Genomic DNA, 27,262 nt, shown 5'->3' with positions numbered 1-27,262 from the left:
AAGGTCAGAATATTTTTGGGAATCAAATAAGATTCAAATATGATCCACAGCGGGATGATTTACAATGTGTTCATGTGTCCTCGTATGACTCTGGTTACATTCAGTGTGCTGCAACCTTAAAATTAAGATAATCTATTAATTCAGATAGTTATTGAAAAACAATCATATTCTCCAACATCTGTGGGACAAAGACATTAGACTGTAAGTGAGGACATCCAATAATAACAGAAGTCGTTTTAAATGAAAAATAGGTAATAAAAATAATAAAAAACAAATTATTATTATTATATTCATAATGAGGAGTCAGTTCAAAAACAATAGACAACAATATAATTATAGTCTTACAATTATTGGGGAAAATGATTATATTTTATATGTTTGTGAGTGAAAAAGGGCGAGACAGAATGATGCTTTCAGTTTCTTTTTGTTGGACAGCCATCAGTGATGCTCTGTTATGATACTTCTGCTGATTTGGTTAGGACTGCACTATTTCCAGACCTCTCCATAAAGCCTTCTCTTTGTTTGTTATTACTTCCCGATTTACTTGAACACTTCCACGACAGACATCGGCCAAGGATAGAACCACTAACCAGATGTAAGTTTAAAATTTGTAATTCATTACATTGAATGGAGTGTGCTTATTATTTGGTGACCAGTGGATTTCCCAGTATAGCTTGGTTTTAGTCAAAGTCCGAGTCGCCGTTTGCCTTTGTTATGTATTTTTTATGATTGCAGCCTTAATAAACAGCTTGCTTTTGTTAAGTTTAGTCTCCCAACGTCTGCATTTGGGTCCTCTCTTCAAAATGTGATCTGCGTCCCACAGAACAATTGTGGGATCCAACCCAACCTTTCTGTACAGAACTGCAAAATGATCACACAGCATCTCAACAATGACCTAAACAGAGCTGTCGCTTCAAATGATAATCAGACAAATTTAAAGTAGAGCATCCAGACCAGACTAGGAATGGCTTTTTGGGGACTTGTCAGGTATTTAGTAATAAATGGGTCATTTTATACACACTGTCTGGTTTTTCTTGGTTCCTGGGTAGCACTTAATACACTTCCAGGTTAAACGTTATACAGTATAGGCTCAACTGATGAGGGTTTCATTCATGATTAGATGTTGCTATTTCTTAAAAACCTTGTATTTGTTGGATAAATGTGACAAGTTAATGGCAAAAGCAACAACAGACTGATAAAAGCTTCATGAATTAACAATGTGAGACCAGCGTCACTGTACACAATTAGAGATATGAAGAACAAACACTATGATATTAAAGAGAAGCTAAAAATAATAAACTCTATGCATCATAAAATATTCTAAGTACCGAATGTGTTTCAGATCATTTACCAGCTGTTGTATTGAGGGTTTAATTTTCTTAACCTGAGTCTAAGGTAAGATTTTCTCAATTAGAGATGTGGTTTATCAGATTAATTCAACAGATCATTTTATTTGAATGTTAAAAGAACTAAAACGTGTTTTCATACAGTTCCTCGAGAAACACATCCAAACACAGTATCAAACAAAACAGTGACTTCCAGCATTTTAAGTGCAAGTTCTATATGAATGTCATTTCTCTACACACACACTAAAACGACACGTTTTACATTCAAAATGTTGTCATCTTTTTACTGTGTATTAAAGAAAATATGTTTTCATTATGTGGCAGATTAAAGATGCGGTGGAGTCTGTTTCTGCTTCTGATGGGTAAGTGGAAATTCTCCGCACTGCTTCCTCAGTTTTATTCTGCTAACATGTTTGTATTTTTCCGGTTTACATTCTGCTCTGATGTTTGCTGTTGTTATTATTTATTGCTGTAATTCTGTTTCTGTATTATCTTTGCTTTTTCATTTGATCTCCATCAATTCAATTGTTTCTTTTTGTTATGAATAATCCTTTTTATTTCAATCTCATGTCTTTGTTTACTGTGAACATTATTTTTATTGTATCCAAACACTAAAGTCTTATAGTCGCACACATTTGTCTTTCATTGACAAGGTCACTGAGCTTAGAGTCACACTTGTGTTGTAGACTGTTTATCTGTGAACCAGTGAGTTTGATTTGATAATGCAGCATTATTGCTAATATTTTACTGCTTTTAGGTCAGTGTTTCGTCTCCACCTGTTACCTGTATGAGTACCACTTTATTAGAGAAGACAAAACCTGGGAAGAAGCACAGAAATACTGCAGAGAGAATTATGCAGACCTGGCCAGCGTGTTTGACATGGCAGACATGGCGAGACTGCGTGAATCCAAAGAGTATGAAGGTAAAGCCTGGATTGGACTGTTCAGCAACCCAGGAAAAGAAAACAGGATGTGGCATTGGTCTCTGCCAGGGGTGAACTACACTGAACATGAAACCAGATGGGGATCTTCTGAACCAGATGATCAAAAGGAAAATGAGAACTGTGTGAAGACAAGAGAAAACTGGGCAGATGTCACATGTGACCAAACTATGTGGTTCATCTGCTACGATGGTGAGAATATGTGGATAATAGTCTGATTTGATAATACAACTGAACTGAAAGAGAAATGGAGAGAAAGCATGTTTGAGGAATCATACAAATTATGTGTCTTTCTGTATTTCTTCAAATGTTTGTGGTGATGGAAATTTTGTTTTGTTTTGATGTTTTTCCTTAACAGGAAAGAAGAGAGACGGTAAATCGATTCATTTGATTGAGGAGAAGATAACCTGGACAAAGGCTCAGAAGTACTGCAGAGATCACTACACTGACCTGGCCAGTGGACTCGATCAGGTGGATGGGGAAGAATTTAAGATCCTGAATAAGTCCGAGAGCTCTCTGATGAATGTGTGGATCGGCCTGTTCAGAGACACCTGGAGGTGGTCAGATGGAAGTAATTTCTCTTTCAGGCACTGGGATATGGAGTCATTTAATGACGGACAAAACAGGAAATGTGCTTCGACTCTGTTAAACAGATCAGGAAAATGGAGCTCTGATGAATGCAACAATAAAAATCCTTTCTTCTGTTATGGTGGTGAGTTTCTACTAAGATTAATCTGATTTATTTTCCCCTGTAATAGGAGCATCACTAGACTTAGAAGATCCAAGGAATTGTCTGTAGAGCTCTGAGACAGGCTTGTGTTGAGGCACAGAAACATTTCTGCAGCACTGAAGGTCCCAATAAGCTCAGAGATCTTAAATGGAAGAAGTTTGAAACCACCAGGACTTTACTAGAGCTGCCACCTCGCCAGTTAGAGAGTTTGAGGTAGAAAAGCCTTAGTCAAGGAGTGATGGTCACTCTGACAGAGCTCCAGCATTGCTCTGTGGAGCGAGAATCTTCCAGAAGAAAAATCATTTCTGAAGCCCTCCAACAATCAGGCCTGTTTAGTAGAGTGAGCAGACTGAAGCCACTCCTCAGTTTACCAAAATGCACCTGAAGGATGCTCAGACCATGGGAAATAAAATTCTCTGGTCTGATGAAACAAAGATTGAACTCTTAACTCTGAATGCCAAGCATCACGTCCGGAGGAAACCAGGTACCACTCATCACCGGACCAATACCATCCTTACAGTGAAGCATGGTGGTGGCAGCATCATGCTCTGGGGATGTTTATCAGCAGCAGTGACCGGGAGACAAGTCAGAGTCGAGGGAAAGATGAATGCAATGTGCAGAGACATCCTTGATGATAAGCTGCTCCAGAGTGCACCGGACATTAGATCCACATTAGGTTCATTTTATACAGGACAAGCCCCCAAGCACACGGCCAAGATAAAAACAAGTGGCTGCAGAACCACTGTGAAGGTCCTCAAGTGACCAGCAAGAGCCAAAGTTTGAACCTGATTCTCTGGAGAAATCTGAAAATGGCTGTGCACCATCCAACCTGATGGAGCTTCAGAGGTTGTGCAATGAATGGGAGAAACTGCCCTAAAATAGATATGCCAAGCTTGTAGCATCATACTCAGGAAGGCTTGAAGCTTCAAGTGTTGACAAAGATACTTCAACAAAGTGTAAATACTTACATACTGTACATGCCATATTTTTGCTTTTGATTTGCAGGAATTTCAACAATCTTTTCCCCACTTTTTCATTTTGGGGTATCATGTGCAGAACTTTGAAGTGAACAAGAAATTTAATCTATTTTGGAATAAGACTGTAACAGGACAAAATGTGGAACTGTGAATGCTTTCCAAATGCACTGTACACACTTACAATAATTAAGTATACAGCTAAAGGAAGTGAAAAACTACAATGTTTTATTGTGTACTGTCTGTATTCAAGGTAAAGTGGAACATAAGCTGCTGTTAACCAGACTTAACTGAAGTTTGATTGTTTCTGACAGATAAATTGATTCTGATCAATGAAAACAAGACCTGGGAGGAAGCCTTGGATTACTGCAGACTGTACCACACTGACCTGGTCTCCATCACTAACCCTCACCAACAGAGATGGGTGGAGAGGAGAGCCAAGAATGCCAGCAGTCCTTACATATGGGTGGGACTGCGCTACACCTGCGTGCTGTATCTGTGGTTCTGGATCAGTGACAAACTAGTCTGCTACGAGAACTGGGCTGATAATGGAAAGATTGAGGAGTGTGATAGGTGTGCAGCTATGGAAAGAGGAGGACGGTATCAGTGGGTCAGTCAAAGAGAACATGAGAAATATAACTTTATTTGTTCTACAGAGTAAGTTTTAAACCTCTCTGACTCACTGCAGGTTAATTACTGCAGCAGAAATAATTTGCTTTTATGATTTTTATCAAGCACTGAATGTAGAAAGATGAAAAAACAATAATAATATTGCAGTGAGTCACCCCTGTGTCTTATATTAAGAACCAAAATATGGATTAGGGGAGAAGAGACTGTATCCAACATTACAAAAGCTATATGAAAAGGGTGATTACAGTTTTTGTTTTAGGGTCTCGTGTGTGTTATTTACACAGAAAATCACAGCATGTGGTGTTAGCATATTAGCAATGAAAGCCGAGAGGAGGAACTGACATCATGTCCAGTTTCAACCAAGACGATTAACATCTATGATAAATGTTTAACCTGCTGTTTAATTTAAGTTATATCCAAGTGTGTTTGTATGATGATTAAAAGTCGCTTTTTAGAGATAAGTGGTCCTCATAGCCATGTTATAATCATTTGTTTAAAGTAAACCTCAGTCTTAACCATCTGCAGCAGTAATATTGATCCATATAACACTGATGACACTTTTACTTTTAAGGATTTTATGTATACCTTGCCAATAATAAAGTTTTATGTGTATTCAGCTGTTTTCGTTGTATTTTATTGCTTCGATTGCTAAAGGAATGGCTGTTAAAATAAATCCTCCAACATGTGTCATTGTCAGCTATTAGTAAATATTTAACTACACATGTAATACAGTTTTATTATTCTTTAACCCTGGAAGGAGTTAGTCAGTACACTGTGTTTTCATGCGTTCCAGTTTGTCTCGTTAAAGAGTGCAGGAAGAGTTTTTTCCTTGCTGAAAAGTTGCGTCACACCCCTGAAGTAAAACATAATGTTCATATAAGTTGGGTGAAGAACAAAGGAATGTTTCTGAAAGAGATAATATCATTCAGTTTAAATAATAGCTAAATAACTTCTATAACCTCTTTGCTACATTCAGCGCTTCAGAGCAATGTTTTTAATGCTTTTACTTGTCATGGGAGGAAAAGCAGAGCCAGACTGATGCATTCAAACAAGAAAAGATTGCTCAGGAATAACACTGCTGCCGAAAACAGGATTTTAAGGTCTTTACTGGCAGAGCTGGAGCTGTGCGTGAGCAAAATAAGAAACCCACCTGAAGCCTTTTCTGAGCCCTGATAAGTTTTTCACTTGGCTTTGACTCCCTCTGCTGTCTGCACATCTCAACACTCACAGGGCTCTTACTGTTTGTTTGTTTTAACCGCAAACAGAAAGAGACTTTTTTTAAAAATAAAATGACTGACAAAGTGCTGATAGCGGTGGAGTTACATTAAATAAGAGAAACAACAAACTTTATGACACCCTTGATGCTAAAAAAACACTGTAGGACACTGTTAGATAACCTCCTCCCTTTAGATGAAACCATAATTTCAAAAAATCAGGTTGTCTTTGTCTAATATTAACATTTGGTTGATGATCTGAAACATGTAACAAATATGCACAAAACTAAGAAATCAGGAAAGGAGAAAACACTTTTTACAGCACTGTATTTCCTTCAGCAACAGTCTGAGAGAGCAGCATGCACAGCATACAGCTCCTGTGCTTATGTGAGCACATGGTTTAAAATCCAATTCACTTCACAACATGTCGTAACAAGTTGCACTGTATCTTTTCCCTTTCATATACTGCACCTTGATCCTCAGGATGTTTACCTGAGGCATTACAAATGGGCAGTCTGTATTTCTGCCATTTTTTAGATATTTTAGTCTGTTTTTCTGAATATAAAGCAAAAACACTAAAAATACGCTCTCTTTTATCCTTTCACTCTCTCATATTCCCACCTTCATTACATTTATTGTCAGTTTATTATGAACCTCTAATGGTTTTTATCCTTAATTCATTCATTTAATGAAAAAAATTACCACTCGTATGTCAGCTGACAGAGATGTTTAAGGCATAGCTCCCCTAGATAGGTTACAACCTGCTTAACAAGTACTATTAAAGAACAGGAGGAAATAATAAGAAAATGCTTGTGATCACTTTTTAAAAAATATACATATGTGAGGTCATTTTGCAGACGACTGGAGTTCGTGGGAAGTTTTCTGAGCGTATGGCTCATTTGCTCACATGTTTATCTTGTAATCATTTCAGAGAAATTTGCATTCAAAATGTAAATATGATCCACACTGGGAGGATTTATAACGTTACATGTACAGTGAAAAATGTGTTCATATGAAAATTAAGATAATCTCTTAATGATAGTTATTGAAAAACAGTCATATTCTCCAACGTGTGTGGGAAAGTTCAGAGACATAGGACTGTAAGTGACGACATCCAATAATAACAAAAGTGAATTTAAATGAAAAATAAGTAATAAAAAGCTAATTATCCACAGATTCAGGTCTTATTTTATCAGCAGTGTTTCAGTGTTTACATGCAAAAGTAAGGAAATTGTAAAGCGACATCAAGATAAAACACTCAGGTAAAGAACAAGCTCACAATACAAGTATAAATATTTCCATAATTTCAATATTTCTGCATATAAACGATCCAAACCATCATCAGCTTTTTCATTGGTAAAGTATATGATGAGAAGTCAGTTCAAAAACAAGAGACAACAACAAAATTATACAGTTTTACAATCATTGAGGAAAAAGCTATAAGCTACAACACGTAACAGAATACCGCTTTCATACGTGCAAAAAACTCCCTCGTCTTTATCTTTCTGAAAGCAGCAGCAGTATTTTAATATATAAATTCCGATCTTTGCATAATGAGCTCTCTGTGTTTGCTTTTATTTCAGTGTTTATTTGAACCCTTCGAGGAAAGAGGCCAAATTAGACAAAGGACCAAAAGACTAACCAGATGTAAGTTTGAAATCTGTAATTCATTGAATGTTTTGTGTTTGTTTATGTTTATATAAATTTATATATTTTCAAAATCAATTTCTAAGATATGCAGCAGACTGGATTTAAAAGAAAAGCACCTTTAAACCGAAGAATCAGCCTTAATATAATATCAGTTATGTTAAGCAGAGACTCTTTCATGCATGCAGACTACCAGAGAAAACAGATCTGGCAGCTCCTGACCTCAACAATAAGACACCTCTGTATTAGTACAGCATGGAGTATTTTTACAACAGTGATAAAGCCTAATTCTATGTTTTGATGTATACATGAGTGATGTAAAACATTTCAACTCTGGCTGCCTGCTCGTGTCTGCATTTGGGTCCAGCTGAACTTCCAATCTGTACACCCAGATTATAATGATGATTATAACCAGACCATCTATGAAATGAAACATGATTTCATTATCTAATGAAATATTTATTTAATCCGGCAGATTAAAGATGCAGTGGAGTCTCTTTCTGCTGATTCTGATGGGTAAGTGGAAAATTCTGATTGAGTTTCCCTATAGAGATGATATTTCTCTACCTGGTGTGTGTTTTGTTGAATCCTACAAACTTACCGTGTTTTTTGTAATGTCTTGTCTTCTTACTTCTTCTGTCTTTTCTTTGTTTTTCCATTTGATTTTCATCTATTTGTTTTATCTGCACACATTTGTCTTTCATTGACAAGGTCACTGAGCTCAGAGTCACACTTGTGTTGTAGACTGTTTATCTGTGAACCAGTGAGTTTGATTTGATAATGCAGCATTATTGCTAATATTTTACTGCTTTTAGGTCAGTGTTTCGTCTCCACCTGTTACCTATATGAGTACCACTTTATTAGAGAAGACAAAACCTGGGAAGAAGCACAGAAATACTGCAGAGAGAATTATGCAGACCTGGCCAGTGTGTTTGACATGGCAGACATGGCGAGACTGCGTGAATCCAAAGAGTATGAAGGTAAAGCCTGGATTGGACTGTTCAGCAACCCAGGAAAAGAAAACAGGATGTGGCATTGGTCTCTGCCAGGGGTGAACTACACTGAACATGAAACCAGATGGGGATCTTCTGAACCAAATAATCAAAATCAAAATGAGAACTGTGTGAAGACAAGAGGAAACTGGACACATGCCAGATGTGACCAAATGATGCCGTTCATCTGCTACGATGGTGAGAATATGTGGATAATAATCTGATTTGATAATATAACTGAACTGAAAGAGAAATGGAGAGAAAGCATGTTTGAGGAATCATACAAATTATGTGTCTTTCTGTATTTCTTCAAAATGTTTGTGGTGATGGAAATTTTGTTTTGTTTTGATGTTTTGCTTAACAGAAAAGAAGAGAGACGGTAAATCCATCCATTTGATTGAGGAGAAGATAACCTGGACAAAGGCTCAGAAGTACTGCAGAGATCGCTACACTGACCTGGCCAGTGGACTCGATCAGGTGGATGGGGAAGAATTTAAGATCCTGAAAAAGTCTCAGGATTTGTGGATCGGCCTGTTCAGAGACACCTGGAGGTGGTCAGATGGAAGTAATTTCTCTTTCAGGCACTGGGATATGGAGTCATTTAATGACGGACAAAACAAAAAGAAATGTGCTTCGACTCTGTTAAACAGATCAAGAAAATGGAGCTCTGATGAATGCAACAAAAAAAATTATTTCTTCTGTTATGGTGGTGAGTTTCTACTAAGATTAATCTGATTTATTTTCCCCTGTAATAGCAGCATCATTAGAAGATCCAAGGAATTGTCTGTAGAGCTCTGAGACAGGCTTGTGTTGAGGCACTAGAGCTGGGCGATATAAGACTTTTTCATATCACGATATGTTTTTTTCATTTCAGGCGATAACGATATCTATCACGATATAAGCCAAATAACTATATTTGTAAGATTTAAATGTGAAATAATCAGCAGCTTGTTTTTATTTAAATATTTATTTCCCATAATAAGTTCATCCATTAAGCGGACGCGAATGGATGGATGAAGTTCAACAGGGTAGATGTACTTAAGGAACATGAGACTTTTTCAGATAAATAAAGGCAAATATTGCAAACTACACAAAAGGCAGCCGCTAAGGCGTTTAAGTTTCAAAATAGAACAAACGAAATAGACTAAATTGTCAATTCCACTTAGAAACAAAATATTAATTCTAAAAATAAATCTTAGTTTGTTTTACAGAAGAACAGACAAAACTGACTAACTTTTGTCAATATCAAATAAACTGAGAACTAAAAGGAAATTCTCAATCTCTCCTTGTTGTATAGCTGAGCTTTTCAAACAGTTTTAACAGTTACTTTAGTCTGACAAAAGCCGAATGACGAATTAGCGCTTCCAGTCAGAGACTGAGGCTACGTCCACACGTACACGGGTATTTTTGAAAACTGAGATTTTCCGTTTTCGTTTTAAAAAATAATCCCGTCCACACATAAAGGGAGAAATGAAGGAAAACGCTGCTATGAACATGCCAAAGCAGCAGGTGGCGCTAGATTCCTAACCGTGCAGAAATGTTGGCCAATCAGAAGTCTAGAAGCCTCGGTGGGAAAAAGTAAACAAAGCTGCGGCATAGAAGCAGAACCGAGTCGTATGTGTGGAGGGACAGTAACTGTGTGTATATGTAAGCATTTAAACACTGCAGAGAGTAGAATTAACAGTATTGTAGAAATTCATTTCACCGAAACAATAACGTGGCGCACAGTGTGACGCATGCACCAGTTTATTGTATTTCCAGACTTGCTTTCGGCACAATTTACAGTGCACGCTACTCTGTTTTTTGTCAGACTTGAAATAGCCGAAATACCTTCACACTACGGAACTTCTATGGCTCTTCCGTTCGACAATCTCTCCGGCATTGGAACCATCATCTGTTTTCCCTTCGGTCACGCTCGGTTGATTTTTCTAGTCGGCACACTCATTTCCTCCATTACCCAGGCGGTACGGTGGCTGGCTGCTTCCCAAACAAACACACATGCGGCTTGGCACTTGTGCTGTACGTAACAAGTCACGCGACGTGACGCTGCGGCTGTGATTGGTTCGGCTCTGCGCTACTTAATTTGGATCGGCTGACCTTTTTTTTTTTAAGAGGACAAGAGGGCGAGGTCTATCGCGATAGTTTAATTTCTCTATCGAGTAAAAGTTATATCGCGATACATATCGTTATCGTTCTATCGCCGAGCTCTATGAGGCACAGAAACATTTCTGCAGCACTGAAGGTCCCAATAAGCTCAGAGATCTGTAAATGGAAGAAGTTTGAAACCACCAGGACTTTCCTAGAGCTGCCACCTCGCCAGTTAGAGAGTTTGAGGTAGAAAAGCCTTAGTCAAGGAGTGATGGTCACTCTGACAGAGCTCCAGCATTGCTCTGTGGAGAGAGGAGAATCTTCCAGAAGAAAAATCATTTCTGAAGCCCTCCAACAATCAGGCCTGTTTAGTAGAGTGAGCTAGTGATGGTAAATTTGATTCTTTTTGAATAAGCTGCTCCAGAGTGCACCGGACATTAGATCCACATTAGGTTCATTTTATACAGGACAAGCCCCCAAGCACACGGCCAAGATAAAAACAAGTGTCTGCAGAACCACTGTGAAGGTCCTCAAGTGACCAGCAAGAGCCAAAGTTTGAACCTGATTCTCTGGAGAAATCTGAAAATGGCTGTGCACCATCCAATCTGATGGAGCTTCAGAGGTTGTGCAATGAATGGGAGAAACTGCCCTAAAATAGATATGCCAAGCTTGTAGCATCATACTCAGGAAGGCTTGAAGCTTCAAGTGTTGACAAAGATACTTCAACAAAGTGTAAATACTTACATACTGTACATGCCATATTTTTGCTTTTGATTTGCAGGAATTTCAACAATCTTTTCCCCACTTTTTCATTTTGGGGTATCATGTGCAGAACTTTGAAGTGAACAAGAAATTTAATCTATTTTGGAATAAGACTGTAACAGGACAAAATGTGGAACTGTGAATGCTTTCCAAATGCACTGTACACACTTACAATAATTAAGTATACAGCTAAAGGAAGTGAAAAACTACAATGTTTTATTGTGTACTGTCTGTATTCAAGGTAAAGTGGAACATAAGCTGCTGTTAACCAGACTTAACTGAAGTTTGATTGTTTCTGACAGATAAATTGATTCTGATCAATGAAAACAAGACCTGGGAGGAAGCCTTGGATTACTGCAGACTGCACCACACTGACCTGGTCTCCATCACTAACCCTCACCAACAGAGATGGGTGGAGAGGAGAGCCAAGAATGCCAGCAGTCCCTACATATGGGTGGGACTGCGCTACACCTGCGTGATGGATCTGTGGTTCTGGATCAGTGACAAAGCAGTCTGCTACGAGAACTGGGCTGATAATGGAAAGATTGAGGAGTGTGATAGGTGTGCAGCTATGGAAAGAGGAGGACGGTATCAGTGGGTCAGTCAAAGAGAACATGAGAAATATAACTTTATTTGTTCTACAGAGTAAGTTTTAAACCTCTCTGACTCACTGCAGGTTAATTACTGCAGCAGAAATAATTTGCTTTTATGATTTTTATCAAGCACTTAAGAGATTAAAGATTAAAAATATCTATGTCATAAGTATGATTGAAAATGATGATTTAAAACTTACCATGTCATAAACATTTTTTTCTGGATGTGCTCTATTATTCTAGAGAGAATATAGTGTGTTAAAAAAAAAGCTCAGTCTTAACCATCTGCAGCAGTTAAATTGATCCTTATAACAGAAGAAATACTTTTACTTTTATCATTTTATCTATAAATTTCTAATAATAAAGTATTATGTGTATTCAGGTGTTTTCATCGTGTTGTTTCTTTTGCAAAAGGAATGGTTCTCAAATAATATCCTTCAACACTCATCATTGTCAGGTAATAGTTGATATTTAACCTAAAATAAAATAAAAATTAACAGTTATTTAATCAGGAAGGAATGTGGACAGGTGAGTGACGAAGTGTTTCTCCCACTGAAAAAGCTACATGCAGATGCAGATGAACAGAATCAGCCTTTTGGATTTAAGGTCATTTATGTGAGTTTGCCTGTGAGTCAGAAATAAATCAAATCTGGTCAGTTGTAATTTTTGAACCTTGTTGTTGCTTCCCTTTAGTGTCTGTATCCTGAACACCTACAAGGCAGATAACCGTTAAACCTGTTTCACTCTACACTGTCTACATACATGAATTCACATGGTAGGATTTGTAAAGAATTTATTCGTAAATTAGGGTGGAAAATAAGTATTTGGTCACCTCAAACAAGGAAAATCTCTGGCTCTCACAGACCTGTAACGTCTTCTGTAAGAAGCTTTTCTGTCTCCCACTCGTTACCTGTATGAATGGCACCTGTTTGAACTCATCATCTGTATAAAAGACACCTGTCCACAGCCTCAAACAGTCAGACTCCAAACTCCGCCATGGCCAAGACCAAAGAGCTTTCGAAGGACACCAGGAAAAGTATTGTAGACCTGCACCAGACTGGGAAGAGTGAATCTACAATAGGCAAGCAGCTTGGTGTGAAAAAATCAACTGTGGGAGCAATCATCAGAAAATGGAAGACATACAAGACCACTGATAATCTCCCTCGATCTGGGGCTCCACGCAAGATCTCATCCCGTGGGGTCAAAATGATCATGAGAACGGTGAGCAAAGATCCCAGAACCACACGGGGGGACCTGGTGAATGACCTGCAGAGAGCTGGGACCAAAGTAACAAAGGTCACCATCAGTAACACACTACAACGGCAGGGAATCAAATCCCGCAGTGCCAGACGTGTCCCGCTGCTGAAGCCAGTGCATGTCCAGGCCCGTCTGAAGTTTGCCAGAGAGCACATGGATGATACAGCAGAGGATTGGGAGAATGTCATGTGGTCAGATGAAACCAAAGTAGAACTTTTTGGTATAAACTCAACTCGTGGTGTTTGGAGGAAGAAGAATACTGAGTTGCATCCCAAGAACACCATACCTACTGTGAAGCATGGGGGTGGAAACATCATGCTATGGGGCTGTTTTTCTGCCAAGGGGACAGGACGACTGATCCGTGTTAAGGACAGAATGAATGGGGCCATGTATCGTGAGATTTTGAGCCAAAACCTCGTTCCATCAGTGAGAACTTTGAAGATGAAACGAAGCTGGGTCTTCCAACATGACAATGATCCAAAACACACCGCCCGGGCAACAAAGGAGTGGCTCCGTAAGAAGCATTTGAAAGTCCTGGAGTGGCCTAGCCAGTCTCCAGACCTCAACCCCATAGAAAATCTGTGGCGGGAGTTGAAAGTCCGTGTTGCTCGGCGACAGCCCCAAAACATCACTGCTCTCGAGAAGATCTGCATGGAGGAATGGGCCAAAATACCAGCTACTGTGTGTGCAAACCTGGTAAAGACCTATAGTAAACGTTTGACCTCTGTTATTGCCAACAAAGGTTATGTTACAAAGTATTGAGTTGTATTTTTGTTAGTAACCAAATACTTATTTTCCACCCTGATTTACGAATAAATTCTTTACAAATCCTACCATGTGGATTCATGGATTTTTTTTTTTTTTTTCACATTCTGTCTCTCACAGTTGAAGTGTACCTCTGGTGCAAATTACTGACCTCTGTCATCATTTTAGGTGGGGGAACTTGCACACTCGGTGGCTGACTAAATACTTTTTTGCCCCACTGTATTTTGTTTTGGGGTTTGTTTGTTTTTTTTGCTTCTTTCTTGAAGTTGTGCATCTTCCAGGTTCTTAAAATCTCATCATCAACAAGCAGCTCTGAAAGGATATTAATCTAGATAATGACAGGAGAATAAAATTAGTCTTTAGTGCCCTACTGGGAAGTTTATTTAACTATTGTAGGAAAAAATTTAGCTCAAAAACTTTTGGATTTTTATAAAATCTGAAGTGGTCTGAAATTCCACTTCACTTAAAAAGACACAACGCATCTTATATTTATGTAAACCTAGTGATAAGACTTGTTTTTTCAGATAAGATTCATCTTGTTTTCATGGCAGTATGCGCGTGAGGACTGCGCACGCGCACCGGTTGTAAGTTTCCTGAGTGTACTCGTGGGTGGACTACAGAGCCTTATTGTGTAATTTAACTGTTTACAAAAGTGAAACTGGAGACCGTGGACCACGAGGTGGTCCGGGGAAAAGAATGCACCGGGGGTGAGTTGTGTCGCCGTGAGCAGCGCAGTGAGGCTTTGCTCAGCTGTTTACAGTTAATCGGTCAGCCGGCTTTTTCACTCTCACTCCGCTAGAAAAGGTGAAGTTCTCACAGTGAACGCTGTCATACCTCTGCTCACGCGCACACGTTAATAATGACGTCACTTGAGACCTCTGACTTGCGCTTGAAACACATTTTCAAATAGTTTAGCTGGAAAACATGAAAAGCAGTTATTTTTGTGTCGCCTCGGACAGCCAGTGCGCACGCGCCAAATGCGTCGACGTCAAGTGCATGTGATAATGATTGGGGAGAAGGCACGTGCACAATGTCCACCGCGCGGTCGTCCACCTGTTCGAGTGTAGCCGGCAAAACATTTAGCTTTCGTTTGAAGTTTGTGTGAAATGTATCTCCGAGTCTGTGAATCAGCCTTTAAAATAACCAGTTAGTGTTAGTCACCACAGGCAACTCGGACAGACATGGACTTCTTTCTTTATAGGAAATAAACCCAGCTTCATTACAGCGAGCTGTCGGGGTTATCTGCGTTAACAGAACCCTCGTACAAGCTGCTGACAACTTTGTAGGCTGTAGGAAACGAATGGTGGACATAGCAGCTGGTCCTGTTTAAGTGTCTGCTGTCCCCCTTTTATCTAACTCTGCCGGACTGCTTCTTCTTCTGCAGGTAAAACTCAAAGTGTACATTTTGTTATGGTGAAGCAGACAAGCAGTGGGTCAAAGTTGTATTTGTTGAGAATGACATTTTACTTTTAGTTTCATGATGGCTTTAAGTCTTAAGTCTTTGAGCTCATGTGTGTTAGCAGCAAATTCCTGTGATTCCTTCTGCTGAGCAGTGAGTAACATTAGGTTATGGGTGGATTTGGTGGTTTAACTTTCTGATGCTTTGACTCATTTGTAACTTATTGCTCGGATGTTGCTCAGCCGGACAGTCTGCACTATTATTGTCTGACTCCAGTATGGTGTGTTATAATTACATGCATGCAAGGAAAAGCCATAACATACATATTTATACATAAGGTAAATATTTGTAAGGTAAGACTCCAGCACCTGTGTTACCTGGGGCAGTCAAGAGAAGGTATTTGAGGAGCACCAGCCTCAAAGAGATGAGACTGGTGGTGAGAGGCCAGCTCAGCAATATGAATGAGCTCGAATCCATTGGTACAAATTCCAGCACGATAAATCTACGAGTAAGATGGAGAGGGGATTGCAGTCAGGGATGAAACTCTGGATGAAACTCATAATCTTCTCTTTAATGTTTTTCTTTCTTAATCACATTAAATTGATGGATATACACATCAAAACCTTAAATCTAATCAACATAGACATATTTACATATTTACTCATCAACATACACCACCAAACAATTCACAATATAACATATACCCTTGCAAACATTTATGGACCCAACAATGTGGACCTATCCTTGTTTCATAGCTTTTTCTCTTTTATTAAGATAATTGTTTATAAATGACTCGACAATTACTACAATAGATGGATATCTTAATACACTTTTCACCCCTAAAATATATTCATATTCCAATAGCAACTCCAGATTCTGACATTCAACATATATAATAAACCATTATATGAACTCTTACGGACTTGATGATAGTTGGAGAATAAATAATCCCACATCTAGACAGTAAACATATTACCCCCCCCCCCCCCCCCCCACCCATCAATCCAGGAACGTGATCATTGTGTGGAAGGTATTAACCCACAAAAAACACAATTTATCATTAAACAGCTTAAATACGACAGCTTCCAATATAGCAGTAAAGAAGGAGTCAGCATAAATGTGAAAATTAAACTGGAGAACCATTTCAGAATCCCCAAGACATCAACAACGTTTTCAAATCCTTCTATAATCAGTTATATAAACTAGATCCTAATCCAAACCAAAATTATATAGAACACTTCTCAAAAGAAAAGGATCGTTCTAATTTCTCCACTGAACAAGCTAATATAACAAGCTTTTATTATGACAACAAAAGAACAGGGCAGACATGTCAGTGATGGCCGATATGGGTGCTTCTGAGTTGGGGGGTGATTGGGATGTGCCCTGGGATATCAGCTCCCTACATGCCTTTTGTTGGCTTGCTCTGGGGCCGACAGTTTAAAGGGGATTCAAAAGGAAATCACAATTTAATAAAATTGCCCCTCCCCTTAATTCATGTATTTTTACTACTTATAGTAGTGTCATTACGAGGTATAATTATTATTTTCTGTTATTATTATTATTATTATCATCATCATCATCATCATAGACAATATTGCATTTCAGGGCATTTTTTTTATTTGTTTATTTTTGTTATTTCTTTAGCATATATAGTTTATATAGTTTTCATGACTATGAAATTATTTCATGTACCTTTTTTTTTTTTTTTTAATCAACACATACTTTACTGTGCATAGTTAACGGAGTACACTGGACTCAGTTTAATAATATTTTCACACAGTTTGCTTATCTTTTTGTCTGTTGACCTGTCCTTACTGGTCTTGTTTACCTCACACAAAAAAAGGATGACTGCTCCCCAAGGTTACTTGCTTCAAAAGTGTCTCAGGTGCCTAAAGACAGACCATGATGAGGAACATAGAAGCTCAAGCTCCCGCATGAAGTGCGAAAGGGCGTAAAGGATGGCACAGAGGCTCTTATCGTGTCAGCACAAGTGTCCCTAAACACCAAATCCACAGTGGGAGAAGTCTGCCACAGCCGACAGGGCCCAAGCTGCAGACTGCCACGGTGAGAGAAACCACTAAAGCTGGTTGAGAACAGCAGGGCTCCTGTGGGACTGACAGTTCCAGGCAGACGAGCAGCTGCCGGTAAACCAACCATATAACCATAGCGGTGTGTGACAAGGAACAGAAAACCACAGTTGTGATAGCCTGGCAATCCCCAGTGGACGGCAACATCAAGAAGAAAGAGCACATAAGGCAAGGCAAGTTTATTTATATAGCACAATTCAACAACAAGGTGATTCAAAGTGCTTTACAGAGACATTAAAAAACAAAAACAAATAAAAAGCATGATTTAAAATTGATTTAAAAAAAACAGTAGTTTAGGTCTGCATCCATCACTACACCCAAAGTTCTCACCTGGTTTGTGGTTTTTAGGTGTATAGATTGAAGTTCTCTGGTGACCTGTAATCGTTTTTCTTTGGCGCCAAAGACTATTACCTCAGTTTTGTTTTTGTTTAGCTGGAGAAAATTGTGGCACAACCAGTCATTAATTTCCTCAATGCATTTACCAAGAGCCTGTACAGGGCCTTGGTCTCCTGGTGACATTGTGATATATACTTGTGTGTCATCTGCATAGCTATGATAGTTTATGTTGTTCTTTATAATCTGTACCAGTGGGAGCATCTAAATGTTAAACAGAAGGGGTCCCAAGATGGAACCTTGGGGAACTCCACATGTGATACTTGTCTGCTCAGTTACCTATTGATACAAAGTATTTCCTGTTTTCTAAGTATGTTTTGAACCAGTTTAGTACAGTTCCTGAAAGACCTGCCCAGTTCTCCAGTCGTTTGAGTAATATGTTGTGGTCAACTGTATCAAATGCTGCACTGAGATCCAGTAAAACTAAGACTGACATTTTTCCACTGTCTGTATTCAGACATATGTCATTAAACACTTTGGTCAGAGCGGTTTCAGTGCTGTGGTTCTGTCTAAAACCTGACTGGAAGGCATCGTAGCAGTTGTTCTGTTTTAAGAAGTAATTGAGCTGTTGAGAAACTGCTTTTTCAATGATCTTACTTAAAAATGGGAGATTTGAGATCGGCCTGTAGTTGTTCATTTGTGTCTTGTCAAGATTGTCCTTTTTCAGTATAGGTTTGATTACAGCAGTTTTTAGTGGTTTTGGAAACACACCTGATAATAAAGAAAAGTTGACGATCTGTAACAGGTCTGACTCTAAAGTCTTTGAGACCTTTTTGAAAAAACTTGTTGGCAGGACATCTAAACAGCAAGAGGAGGAGTTCAGTAAAACAAAGGGCTGAAGAAACAGTTGGAGCAGATGTGGAAGGTAAAGTTGAAAAGGGTCCTAGTGATAATGGGAGCATTAGGAGCTGTAACCCAGAGTTGCAGCAGATTCCAGGAACAACATCTCGGCGTCAGAGCTCCATGTGGAAGAGTGCAGTCTTGGGGTGTGAAGGAGATTTTGCATATATATGTGTGAGCTGATGACTCACGTGGAAGAGGAAGTAGTTTTCAGGGAGATAAATGGCTGACAGCTGAACAGAAACCAGAAAAACGAAAGTGAAAATGTGGGAAATAACACATCATAGAAAGTCATTAACAGCATCACAATGGCTGTAGTGGCTCACAAGCTTTTCTTCATAAAGTTAAAGAGATACTGATACTTTACAGATATGTATTTACCCTTTTTAATACTCTGCAAGTTACCTTTTTATTCATTGTGTTTGACACTGCATCCATAGTGTGATGATTGTTTACAATACTTGTCACTAATCATGAATAAAAGCCTCTGTTTAACTTGTATGTAAATCTGGGTCAAAAGACTGTGCAGAATGAGTATTACCCATTTTATGACTTTTTATAGCTGTGAATGTTTAACGAGTATGACCCAGATTGAGGTCAGCTGATAAGTCAAAGTCAAACAAAACATCGTAATTTATGGTTAGAATAAATAAACAGAGCTGCTTTGTAAATCATTCATAATTTATAAAGAGATGCAACACCGTTAAATTCTGAGTTATGTTGACACACTCAGACTTGCACCATGTTCCCCTCTGGCAGTGAAATATGATTTATCATTGATCAAAACCAGTGAGCGTGTAAATATTTGATCAGAGCTGATGTATGAACACTTCAGCGGTTACTGTCACCTCTCACCTATATTTTCTTGTCAAATGAAGACCTGCAGCTGAGTCACACATGCATGGGTCAACCAGACCATTTATTGGCCTGTGGGAAGTTAATCAATTATGGCTTTTGAGAATCACAGACAGGATCTGAGACTTGTTCTGCACTCATTCATTGTTCTCCTCACCTGCATTTCAGATAACTCTCCTTTGGAAATGACCAACATAAAGTCCAAATCGCAGAGCCAGAGCGATGAGGCCGAGGGCCCGGATGGAGGCTGGGGCTGGGTGCTGGTTGTCGCCATGTTTGTCAGCTCGAGCCTCGTGTTCGGCCTGATGCGGAGCCTGGGCATCTTCTTTGTGGAGTTCGTTCAGTACTTCGAGGAGAGCGCCCAGGCCATCTCCTGGATCTCGTCCACCGGCCTGGCAGCTCAGCAGTTCTTCAGTGAGTCATTGATGTTTGTGGAAGTGTGAGTGTGCAGTTTGTAGTATTACAGGTGACAACTGTACAGTAATTATTTTTCTTTCTTAATGCATTAAAACACTTATGGTGAGACTAAAGGGTAAATACAGACTACTACAGGATGCATATGTGACCCTGTTTGGATTAAGGTCTTTCAACCTTAAATCTTCTAAAGGGGGGAAAAGGTTGATATAGTTATAAATAAATGATGTAAATGTGTTTGCTTGTTCTGCAGGTCCACTGGCCGCTGCACTGTGTAATGCTTACAATCCCAGAGTGGTGGTGATGACGGGAGGCTTTCTGGCCGGGCTCGGCCTCACACTTGCCTCGCAGTCCACCTGTCTCGTACACCTCTACCTCACGATGGGAGTAATTTCAGGTAACGTGTATTAGAGTCTTAAACCACCAGTTTTAGCCCGCTTTAGCTCCTGTTTTTTGGCACATCCGGTGAAAAGCATCGGTACACAGCTGTAGCACTTTCAACTTTAACTTACAGTTACGGTTAGCTGGGTGTCACAATGTTACGGTAAAAATGTTAAAAATACTTAATTCAGTGCCAGCAGTCATAATTAAACTCACTTTTTAAAGAAAGATGACTTCTGCACATCGTGCAGAAACAAGATTCCGTTCAGTTCAGTTCTGCTTTATTTATACAGCACCAAGTCACAACAACGGTTATCCCAAGGTGCTTTATTTTGAATGTAAAGACCCTACAACAATACAGAGAAAACCCCAACAATCAGATGATCCCCTATGAGCAAGCACTTGGCGACAGTAGGAAGGAAAAAAAACCCTTAAAAAGGAAGAAACCTCCCACAGAACGAGGCTCAAGGAGGGACACCCATCTGCTTTGCTTTTCTGGGCGTGAGGGGAGGGAGGCGGAACAAAACCATGCTGTGGAAGAGAGCCAGAGATGAATAATAATTCACAAAAAGACAAAATACAAGTCAGAATGACTCAGACACAGGTAAATGTTCAAAATGAACACGCTGCACTGCTGAACTCATTTCAAGCCGTGTGACAAAAAGCACAAAACTGCATCTGAGACGTGACATCACAGACGAGCAGCAGGTGTATTTCAGGCGTGAGTCACTCACACAGGTGCAACTACACTCTTGTTACGCTGCAGAGTGTAGTTGTTTTCAGTTATTGCTGCTTCTATGCATGCCATGAGCTAACTGTCCCCCCTCACTACACCGTCACCAACAGATCTGCTTTAAGTTTGGTGCTTCAAGATGTTTTGTACACACACCGTGTACTGCATACATCAGTGGTATTATTTTGTACTATTTACCTTGTGCACTTTGCCAGTGTTCTTCTACTCGTGTTGTGGTGTTCACGCTCATTTGATATGATAGTGCATCCACCCAGTTTCCCGTACTCATCAGAGGAAGAGCACAAAAAATTGATTTTTGTTTTCCAAGTCAGGTGATGGGTCAGAGAAACATTTTTATTTCACATTTACAATATGTTAAGTTGTGTCTCCCATCTGCGGAGCCTGAGGTTGTCTTACAGCTTTGTAACATTTACTGACCGAAAGTAGGATTTTCTTTTCTTTTTCTTTTTTTTTTCCAGGGTTTAAAGAGGGTTTTAACAGTTAACCGATTAACTCGTAAAGTAGTGAACTGCTCGCTTGCCTCTCATGGTGTACTTTGCTCGCTTTGTGCTCCAGGTTTTGGATGGGGGATGGTCTTCACTCCCATGGTGGCCACAGTCATGGCTAATTTCACTCGCCGGCGTGCCCTGGCTCTGGGACTGGGGTTCTCCAGCATCGGCCTCTCCTCCTTCGCTTTCAACCCGCTCTTTCAGCTGCTGGTGGAGACGTACGCCTGGCGAGGGGCCCTGCTGATCCTGGGGGCTCTCAGCCTCAACATTGTACCCTGCGGGGCGCTGATCCGTCCGCAGCGGCGCTCTAAAGCACCGGCAAAGGTAGAACAGAAGGAGGAGCAAGGCAGTGGTCTGGTTTAAGTAAAAATGTCTCTCTCAGAGAGGAATATCATAATGTTCTCTGTCATAACCATCAGGACAGAAGAGTAAAGTTTCTTGCTCACTGACTTTGGAGCGATATGTAAAGATAAAGCTCAGACTTTCCTTGTTTCCTCTCCTGCAGGTGGATTCAGAGACAAAGTCATGTGCGTCCATGCTGCGGCGCATCGCCTCTTACCTGGAGCTGTCCCTGCTGACTGAGAGGCCCTATCTCACTTACACTTTGGGCGTTACTCTGTTTAACGTCGGCTACTTCGTGCCTTACTTCCACCTGGTGGCCCACAGTCGCCAAGTTGGCTTCTCAGAGTACCAAGCTGCCTTCGTTATGTCAGCTGCAGGTGCTTCGGACATTTTGGGGCGCGTAGTGTCGGGCTGGTTCTCCGACCTGGGCCACTTTCGGGTTGTTCATTTACTGACCTTGTGGACAGGCCTAGCAGGAGTGTTTATCATGCTGCTGCCAGTGAGCTCCATGTCTGGCTCCTACGCCGCTCTGATGGTGATCAGCCTGCTTTATGGCTTCTGCTCTGGGGCTTTGACCTCCGTTGTTTTTGCAGTGGTGCCCATGATTGTGGGCGTGGAGCGCACGATGGGGGCACTCGGACTGCTGCAGCTCATCGAGAGTGGTGCTGGACTTCTGGGGACTCCTTTGTCAGGTAGGTGTGCGTTAAAGCTGCTGAGATAAAGCCAGCTTATAACAAAAATGACTCCATTGTAGCTTTAGTTTGAAAAGAATCTATCTAAAGTGACCTAAATCAGCCCAAAATACAACACACTGAATGTGGTGCTGTCATAAGCTTGGATAACTGCTCTTATAAAAGGCAGACACCTTGTCTGCACACCTGCTACTTTTTAGATCACTTTGTGGCATTTTACTGTTAACCTCAAACCTGTGCAGAGAGCAAAAATCAAGTTTTGTGAAGCCGATCCGACTTTCACTTTTAAAAATCATCACTGGACGTGCGAGCTGCGTCACCTCAGTTTTTGGTTAGTGTCACCAGAATCATTCTTTCTCCACATTCAACCCAAAGCAGAAAGCTTTGACAATAAAAAATGAGCTGTCAGTAACTGATTGACCTGTTTCTGTTTTATGTTAATTTCAAAGCATGTAAAAAAGAGTTTAACACAAAAATGAACCCTTTTACAGATCAAATGTCTGATCTTAGGTTTCCTGCCACATTTTTTCCACTTTAGCTGTCTGCACTGTTAGAGGTCACTGGATTCAAGGCAGAAAAATGAATGAGCTGTTCAGAAGCTCTTATTTTACCCTACAAGGCTTCTTTTTTACTAGTATTCAATGATTAAACGTGTGATTTTGCAGAGCTTTATCAGGGCTTCATATTTTTTTTAAACACTGCAGTGTTTTCCTTTAATCGACATGAGGCCGATATTGTGCACTTCAGTTTATCCCTCAGTCTTTCATCATCTCATTCTCAGTTTTACGGTTTCTTACATTTCAAGTAATATCCAGGTTTTCTTTCAGGATTCCTGAAGGACGTCACAGGAAACTACATCGCCTCCTTCATGGTGGCCGGCTCCTTCCTCGTCCTCGGTATGCTGACCATGACCACCCTGCCTCGCTTTTTCTCCTGTACTGATCCACCGCCTCCTCAAAGACGTTCCCTCGATGCCAAAGAGAAAGTTTTGGATTTAGAGCTGGAGCAGATGAATAGTTCGCCCTCTGACAAAAAACACACAGTGGAGTCGAATGATCCAGCAAACCCAAAACTGTGTTAGTAGATAGAGCCTTGCACATTCTGAGCACACAATCAAATTGCATCCTGTTGCACACCTCCGTGAGCAACGATGTATTCATGTCATACCTCAGAGACTCAGTGAAAGATGAAGCTTCCTGTGAAACTCGTAGCAGCTGTAAGGGAGCGGCGAGCTCCTCCCTCTGTTACAAATACGAACCTCAGTTTAACGCTGGAGCCAGAACCTTCTGCCTTAAAGAAAACTGGACATTTTTTTAAAAATTCACATGACTGTTTTTGACATGTGACATGCAAAGTGAGGTGCTGTTGTTTTTTAATTAATCAATTTTTATTATTATTTTTTTTGTTCATGTGAACATGAAACCTGAGTCTGACTTTTCTGCCGAAGACTGGCCAGGATCTTTTATATTTGCACACACATTCTTTGAATGTGGCACAGCTCGAAAATTAAGCAAATGCTTGATCATCACAGCTCAGTTGAGTAACAACTCAGTTAAACTTCAGGGACGTCGGTCCGTGCTGTCAAGAAGCATCCATGAGTCCATTTCACCTGCTTTAATACAAATGAAATCATGCTCTCATTTTCCCTCCTGACCTGCTCGTGTCATTGTTGGTAGAACGAGTGTGCAACTGCAGCCAGTTCAGCTTCCACAGGTTTGCAGAGTCCCCCAGCACAGTCTGAAGGGAGATACCAGGAGACAGGCTGTTACTTGAGGAGAGCTGAAGGCGAGCACTGCCAGAGCTACAAAAATGACCTAATGTATGATAAGGACCGAAGCAAAAAGCAACACTAGAGAAAAGTCAGGAGGGAGCGAGCAGTGGTCCTTTTTTTTTTTTTTTTTTTTAATGGGGTTGTTTCCTCTGCAGAGCATCTGTCGTCACTTTGGTTTACGTTAGAGCAGGTGAAGGGATTCAGTGGTTTCTCCTTCCTCTGGACAAATAGATACACCTGAACTTTACCTGAATTCGTGTTAGACACCGATGGTCGAGTGCTCTCCTCATTAAATTTTTTGGTGTAGATACCCTCCATAAAGTGAGTCACTTTTTTAAATTTTGCACCATCAATTCATACACTTTTACTAGCTTGGCATGACAGGACTAATGTGTGAAACGTTAGCTCTCTGACCTGATCTGCACGTGACAATGTTTTAATTCGGAGAAGCCCAGTGAATTGAGCTTAAAACCAGTGGCACACTGGTTTTGGTCGAGTTACTGACAGGTCCTGTGAAAGCTTTTTCAAGGTTATTATAGTTAATTAATACTAAACCTATGCATGGCAAAAACTTGCATCACTTCAGTCTGAGAAGCAGCCTCCACATTAAGGCTGGAGTCTAAAAATTATTCTGAAACTGATTTTGAAAAAACTAAAATAACATTTTTAAACAAGAAATTAAACAAAATAAATTTCAGCTCGTTGAATAGGATATGAAACTAATGTAAAAACGCTACAATACATGTGTTTTTTGGACTTTTTATATTCTTAACCCTGTCGTGCCAAGTGTATCACACATGAGCTGATGTATGAGTTTGTAACACTTCTATATCGTTGTCATCATCAACATTAAAAGCTTAATTAAATTGCACAGTAGATTTTTAACCTATAAGATGCAAAAAATCCCAAATGTAGCAACTATAGTACAAATTTTGTATTTAATTAAAGCGTTTCGTAAGGTTCAATAAGCTCTCGATTTTCAAAAAAATATAAGAATTTTCTAGCGATTACTTTGTGGTTTAAGCTTTAAAGGGTTACATTTTTAAAGTTCTTCAGACATACAATATCTCACAATCATATGTGAGCCTCTGCTGGCTCAAAGATGAGGTAAACCACAGTGTCAGCTGGTCTGGGTAAAAGAATTTGTACTTTAGATGCTGACTGGTTATGATGCTTCAAATTTAAAGGCGTGTTAAACACACATACACGCTCCAAAATTAGGAGAACAAATTTAACGACTGCAGTGGCTGTTTTTCGGGTCTACGCTGATGGTGATTTACTGCTGCCTGCAAATGCCTGATTTATGGTTGTAATCTGTTGAAGCGGATGTTTGGATATAAAAACCGCAGCATGTCCTGTTAACACTGACTTATTATGAGCTCGGCTAAATGAGCTACTCGTGGCGACTCTGAACCTCAGGAATTCCTCTTCCCACCGCTGCGTTTTGTTGCACAGCAGGAACACAAGACTGTGTTTTCTCAGTTGCGTTTTCCTGATGACACCGTCGCCTTTTTTCCTCGAGCACTTTGTACTTTGCTGACCGTAAACTAGAGCAGGCTTTGTAAACCAGACGTGTTTGGTTTGGAGAGCAGCTGGATGGTTGCCATGTTTGAAAGAAGAGCATGACTGGATCACTGTGACCTGCTGATCATTAGCACACTTACTTACTTTAAAGGTGTTGCAATGCAAAAAGCAGGTGGTCTGTGCTGAACAGCTTCTTCTTAGTGTTCTTCCTCAACTGTCTGTGACTCTGGAGTAAATTTACCTTGTCAGTTACCTGCAAACTGTCAGTGATTGTCTTCTTTATTATTATTTTTTAAAGCAAACGTATTTTCTTTCGGTTTATTTCAGTCTTTTCCTTATCAGACAGATCTTCACAGAGATTGTTTTCATCTAAAACGGCTGCAGGATGATGCTGCCCTCTGCTGGGCTTTTGACAGAGATACAAACCGTATTCATCTTCTTTAACCACCTAAGACCTGAACTCTTCCACAGCATGCATTTTTAATTTCTCTTTGATATTTGGGCTGATTGGGACCTGATGAATGTAAAAACAAAGAATTACCAGATTTTTTTTTTAACCTAATTTTTGTTTCTAAGAAAAATGAGAGCCGCATATGAGGATATTTGTTTAAAATTTCGATAGAACAGTAGCAGTATAATGTCCTTGTAAGTGGATATCAGGCCCTTGTAGAGCAACATTTAGTATTTTGGTCTAAATAACCCAAAATGTGATGTCCACATATGTGGACGCCAGGTCCTAGGAGGTTAAAGGGAACCTCTTATGCTTTTCTTTATTTTCTCTCATATACTGTCACAATGTTGTGTGCTTATATTAAAGATGGCTGCGTACTCGCTGCTAGTGCTGGGTCTGACTCCATTCTTCTCTCATTTATTCTTCTGTCCCATCACATCCCAAAGGCCCTGTACTGGATTGAGATCAGGTGAGTGTGGAGGATATTTGAGTAAATGATGCTCTGCTTGTACAAAGGGGCCCAAGAAAATATCCCCCACATTATTACACCACCGGCTTGACCATTTTTTTTGTGGATAGATCCATGCTTTCATGCTGCTAACACCACATTCTGACCCTGCCATCTGAACAATCTGTTCAGATTGACAACTGTTTCCGATCTTTTATTGTCCAGTTTTAGTGAGTCAGCTTCCTGTTCTTACTTGACGCGAGTGATATTTGATGTGGTCTTCTGCTGCCTCTGCTTCAGTTTTGGAAATGGTTTTCTGCATACTTTGGTTTTAACACGTTTATTTGAGCTACTGTTGCATTTCTATCAGCTTAAACCAGTCTGGCCATTCTCTTCTGACCTCAAATATCAACAAGACGTTTTCCACCAGAGAACTGCTGCTCACTGGATATTTCATCATTTTTTCCAGACCATTCTCTGTAAAC

The 27,262-nt window shown here is 39.9% G+C and overlaps 2 protein-coding genes across 5 annotated transcripts; both read left to right on the top strand.

Annotated features, from left to right (window-relative positions):
* Positions 1-1,650: 1,650 nt before the first annotated feature.
* LOC309703054 (C-type mannose receptor 2-like) lies at positions 1,651-12,260 on the top strand (the record flags this gene model as incomplete). Its single annotated transcript, XM_082527758.1, has 7 exons — positions 1,651-1,708; positions 2,104-2,478; positions 2,645-2,998; positions 4,305-4,647; positions 8,268-8,671; positions 8,838-9,182; positions 11,626-12,260. The coding sequence occupies 7 exons, from the start codon at positions 1,651-1,653 to the stop codon at positions 11,970-11,972; spliced, it is 2,226 nt and encodes a 741-aa protein (XP_082383884.1). The 3' UTR covers positions 11,973-12,260.
* A 2,254-nt stretch (positions 12,261-14,514) lies between these two features.
* slc16a13 (solute carrier family 16 member 13) lies at positions 14,515-25,225 on the top strand. 4 transcript variants are annotated; one of them, XM_082528974.1, is made up of 7 exons: positions 14,515-14,645; positions 17,181-17,597; positions 19,681-19,926; positions 20,180-20,323; positions 21,617-21,873; positions 22,055-22,583; positions 23,411-25,225. In XM_082528974.1, the coding sequence occupies exons 3-7, from the start codon at positions 19,698-19,700 to the stop codon at positions 23,662-23,664; spliced, it is 1,413 nt and encodes a 470-aa protein (XP_082385100.1). In that variant the 5' UTR covers positions 14,515-14,645; positions 17,181-17,597; positions 19,681-19,697; the 3' UTR covers positions 23,665-25,225. The 4 variants fall into 4 exon arrangements, with proteins under 4 accessions (XP_082385100.1, XP_082385099.1, XP_082385098.1 ...); XM_082528973.1 differs by lacking the exon at positions 14,515-14,645 and adding an exon at positions 14,656-15,322 and having other exon boundaries at positions 17,181-17,592; XM_082528972.1 differs by lacking the exon at positions 14,515-14,645 and adding an exon at positions 14,656-15,322.
* Positions 25,226-27,262: the final 2,037 nt, after the last annotated feature.

The sequence above is a fragment of the Aulonocara stuartgranti genome (assembly GCF_965226115.1).
Source record: "Aulonocara stuartgranti genome assembly, chromosome: 3".
NCBI classification, from domain to species: domain Eukaryota; kingdom Metazoa; phylum Chordata; class Actinopteri; order Cichliformes; family Cichlidae; genus Aulonocara; species Aulonocara stuartgranti.
Note: the sequence above shows the minus strand (reverse complement) of the source record. Positions and strands in the feature narration are given on the sequence as shown.

Excerpts from the sequence above, each read along its gene's own strand:
- slc16a13 (XM_082528974.1), top strand. The coding sequence starts at position 19,698 with ATGACCAACATAAAGTCCAAATCGCAGAGCCAGAGCGATGAGGCCGAG. Across the intron at positions 19,927-20,179 it reads GGCAGCTCAGCAGTTCTTCA|GTCCACTGGCCGCTGCACTG; the intron begins GTGAGTCATTGA and ends CTTGTTCTGCAG. Across the intron at positions 20,324-21,616 it reads CACGATGGGAGTAATTTCAG|GTTTTGGATGGGGGATGGTC; the intron begins GTAACGTGTATT and ends TTTGTGCTCCAG.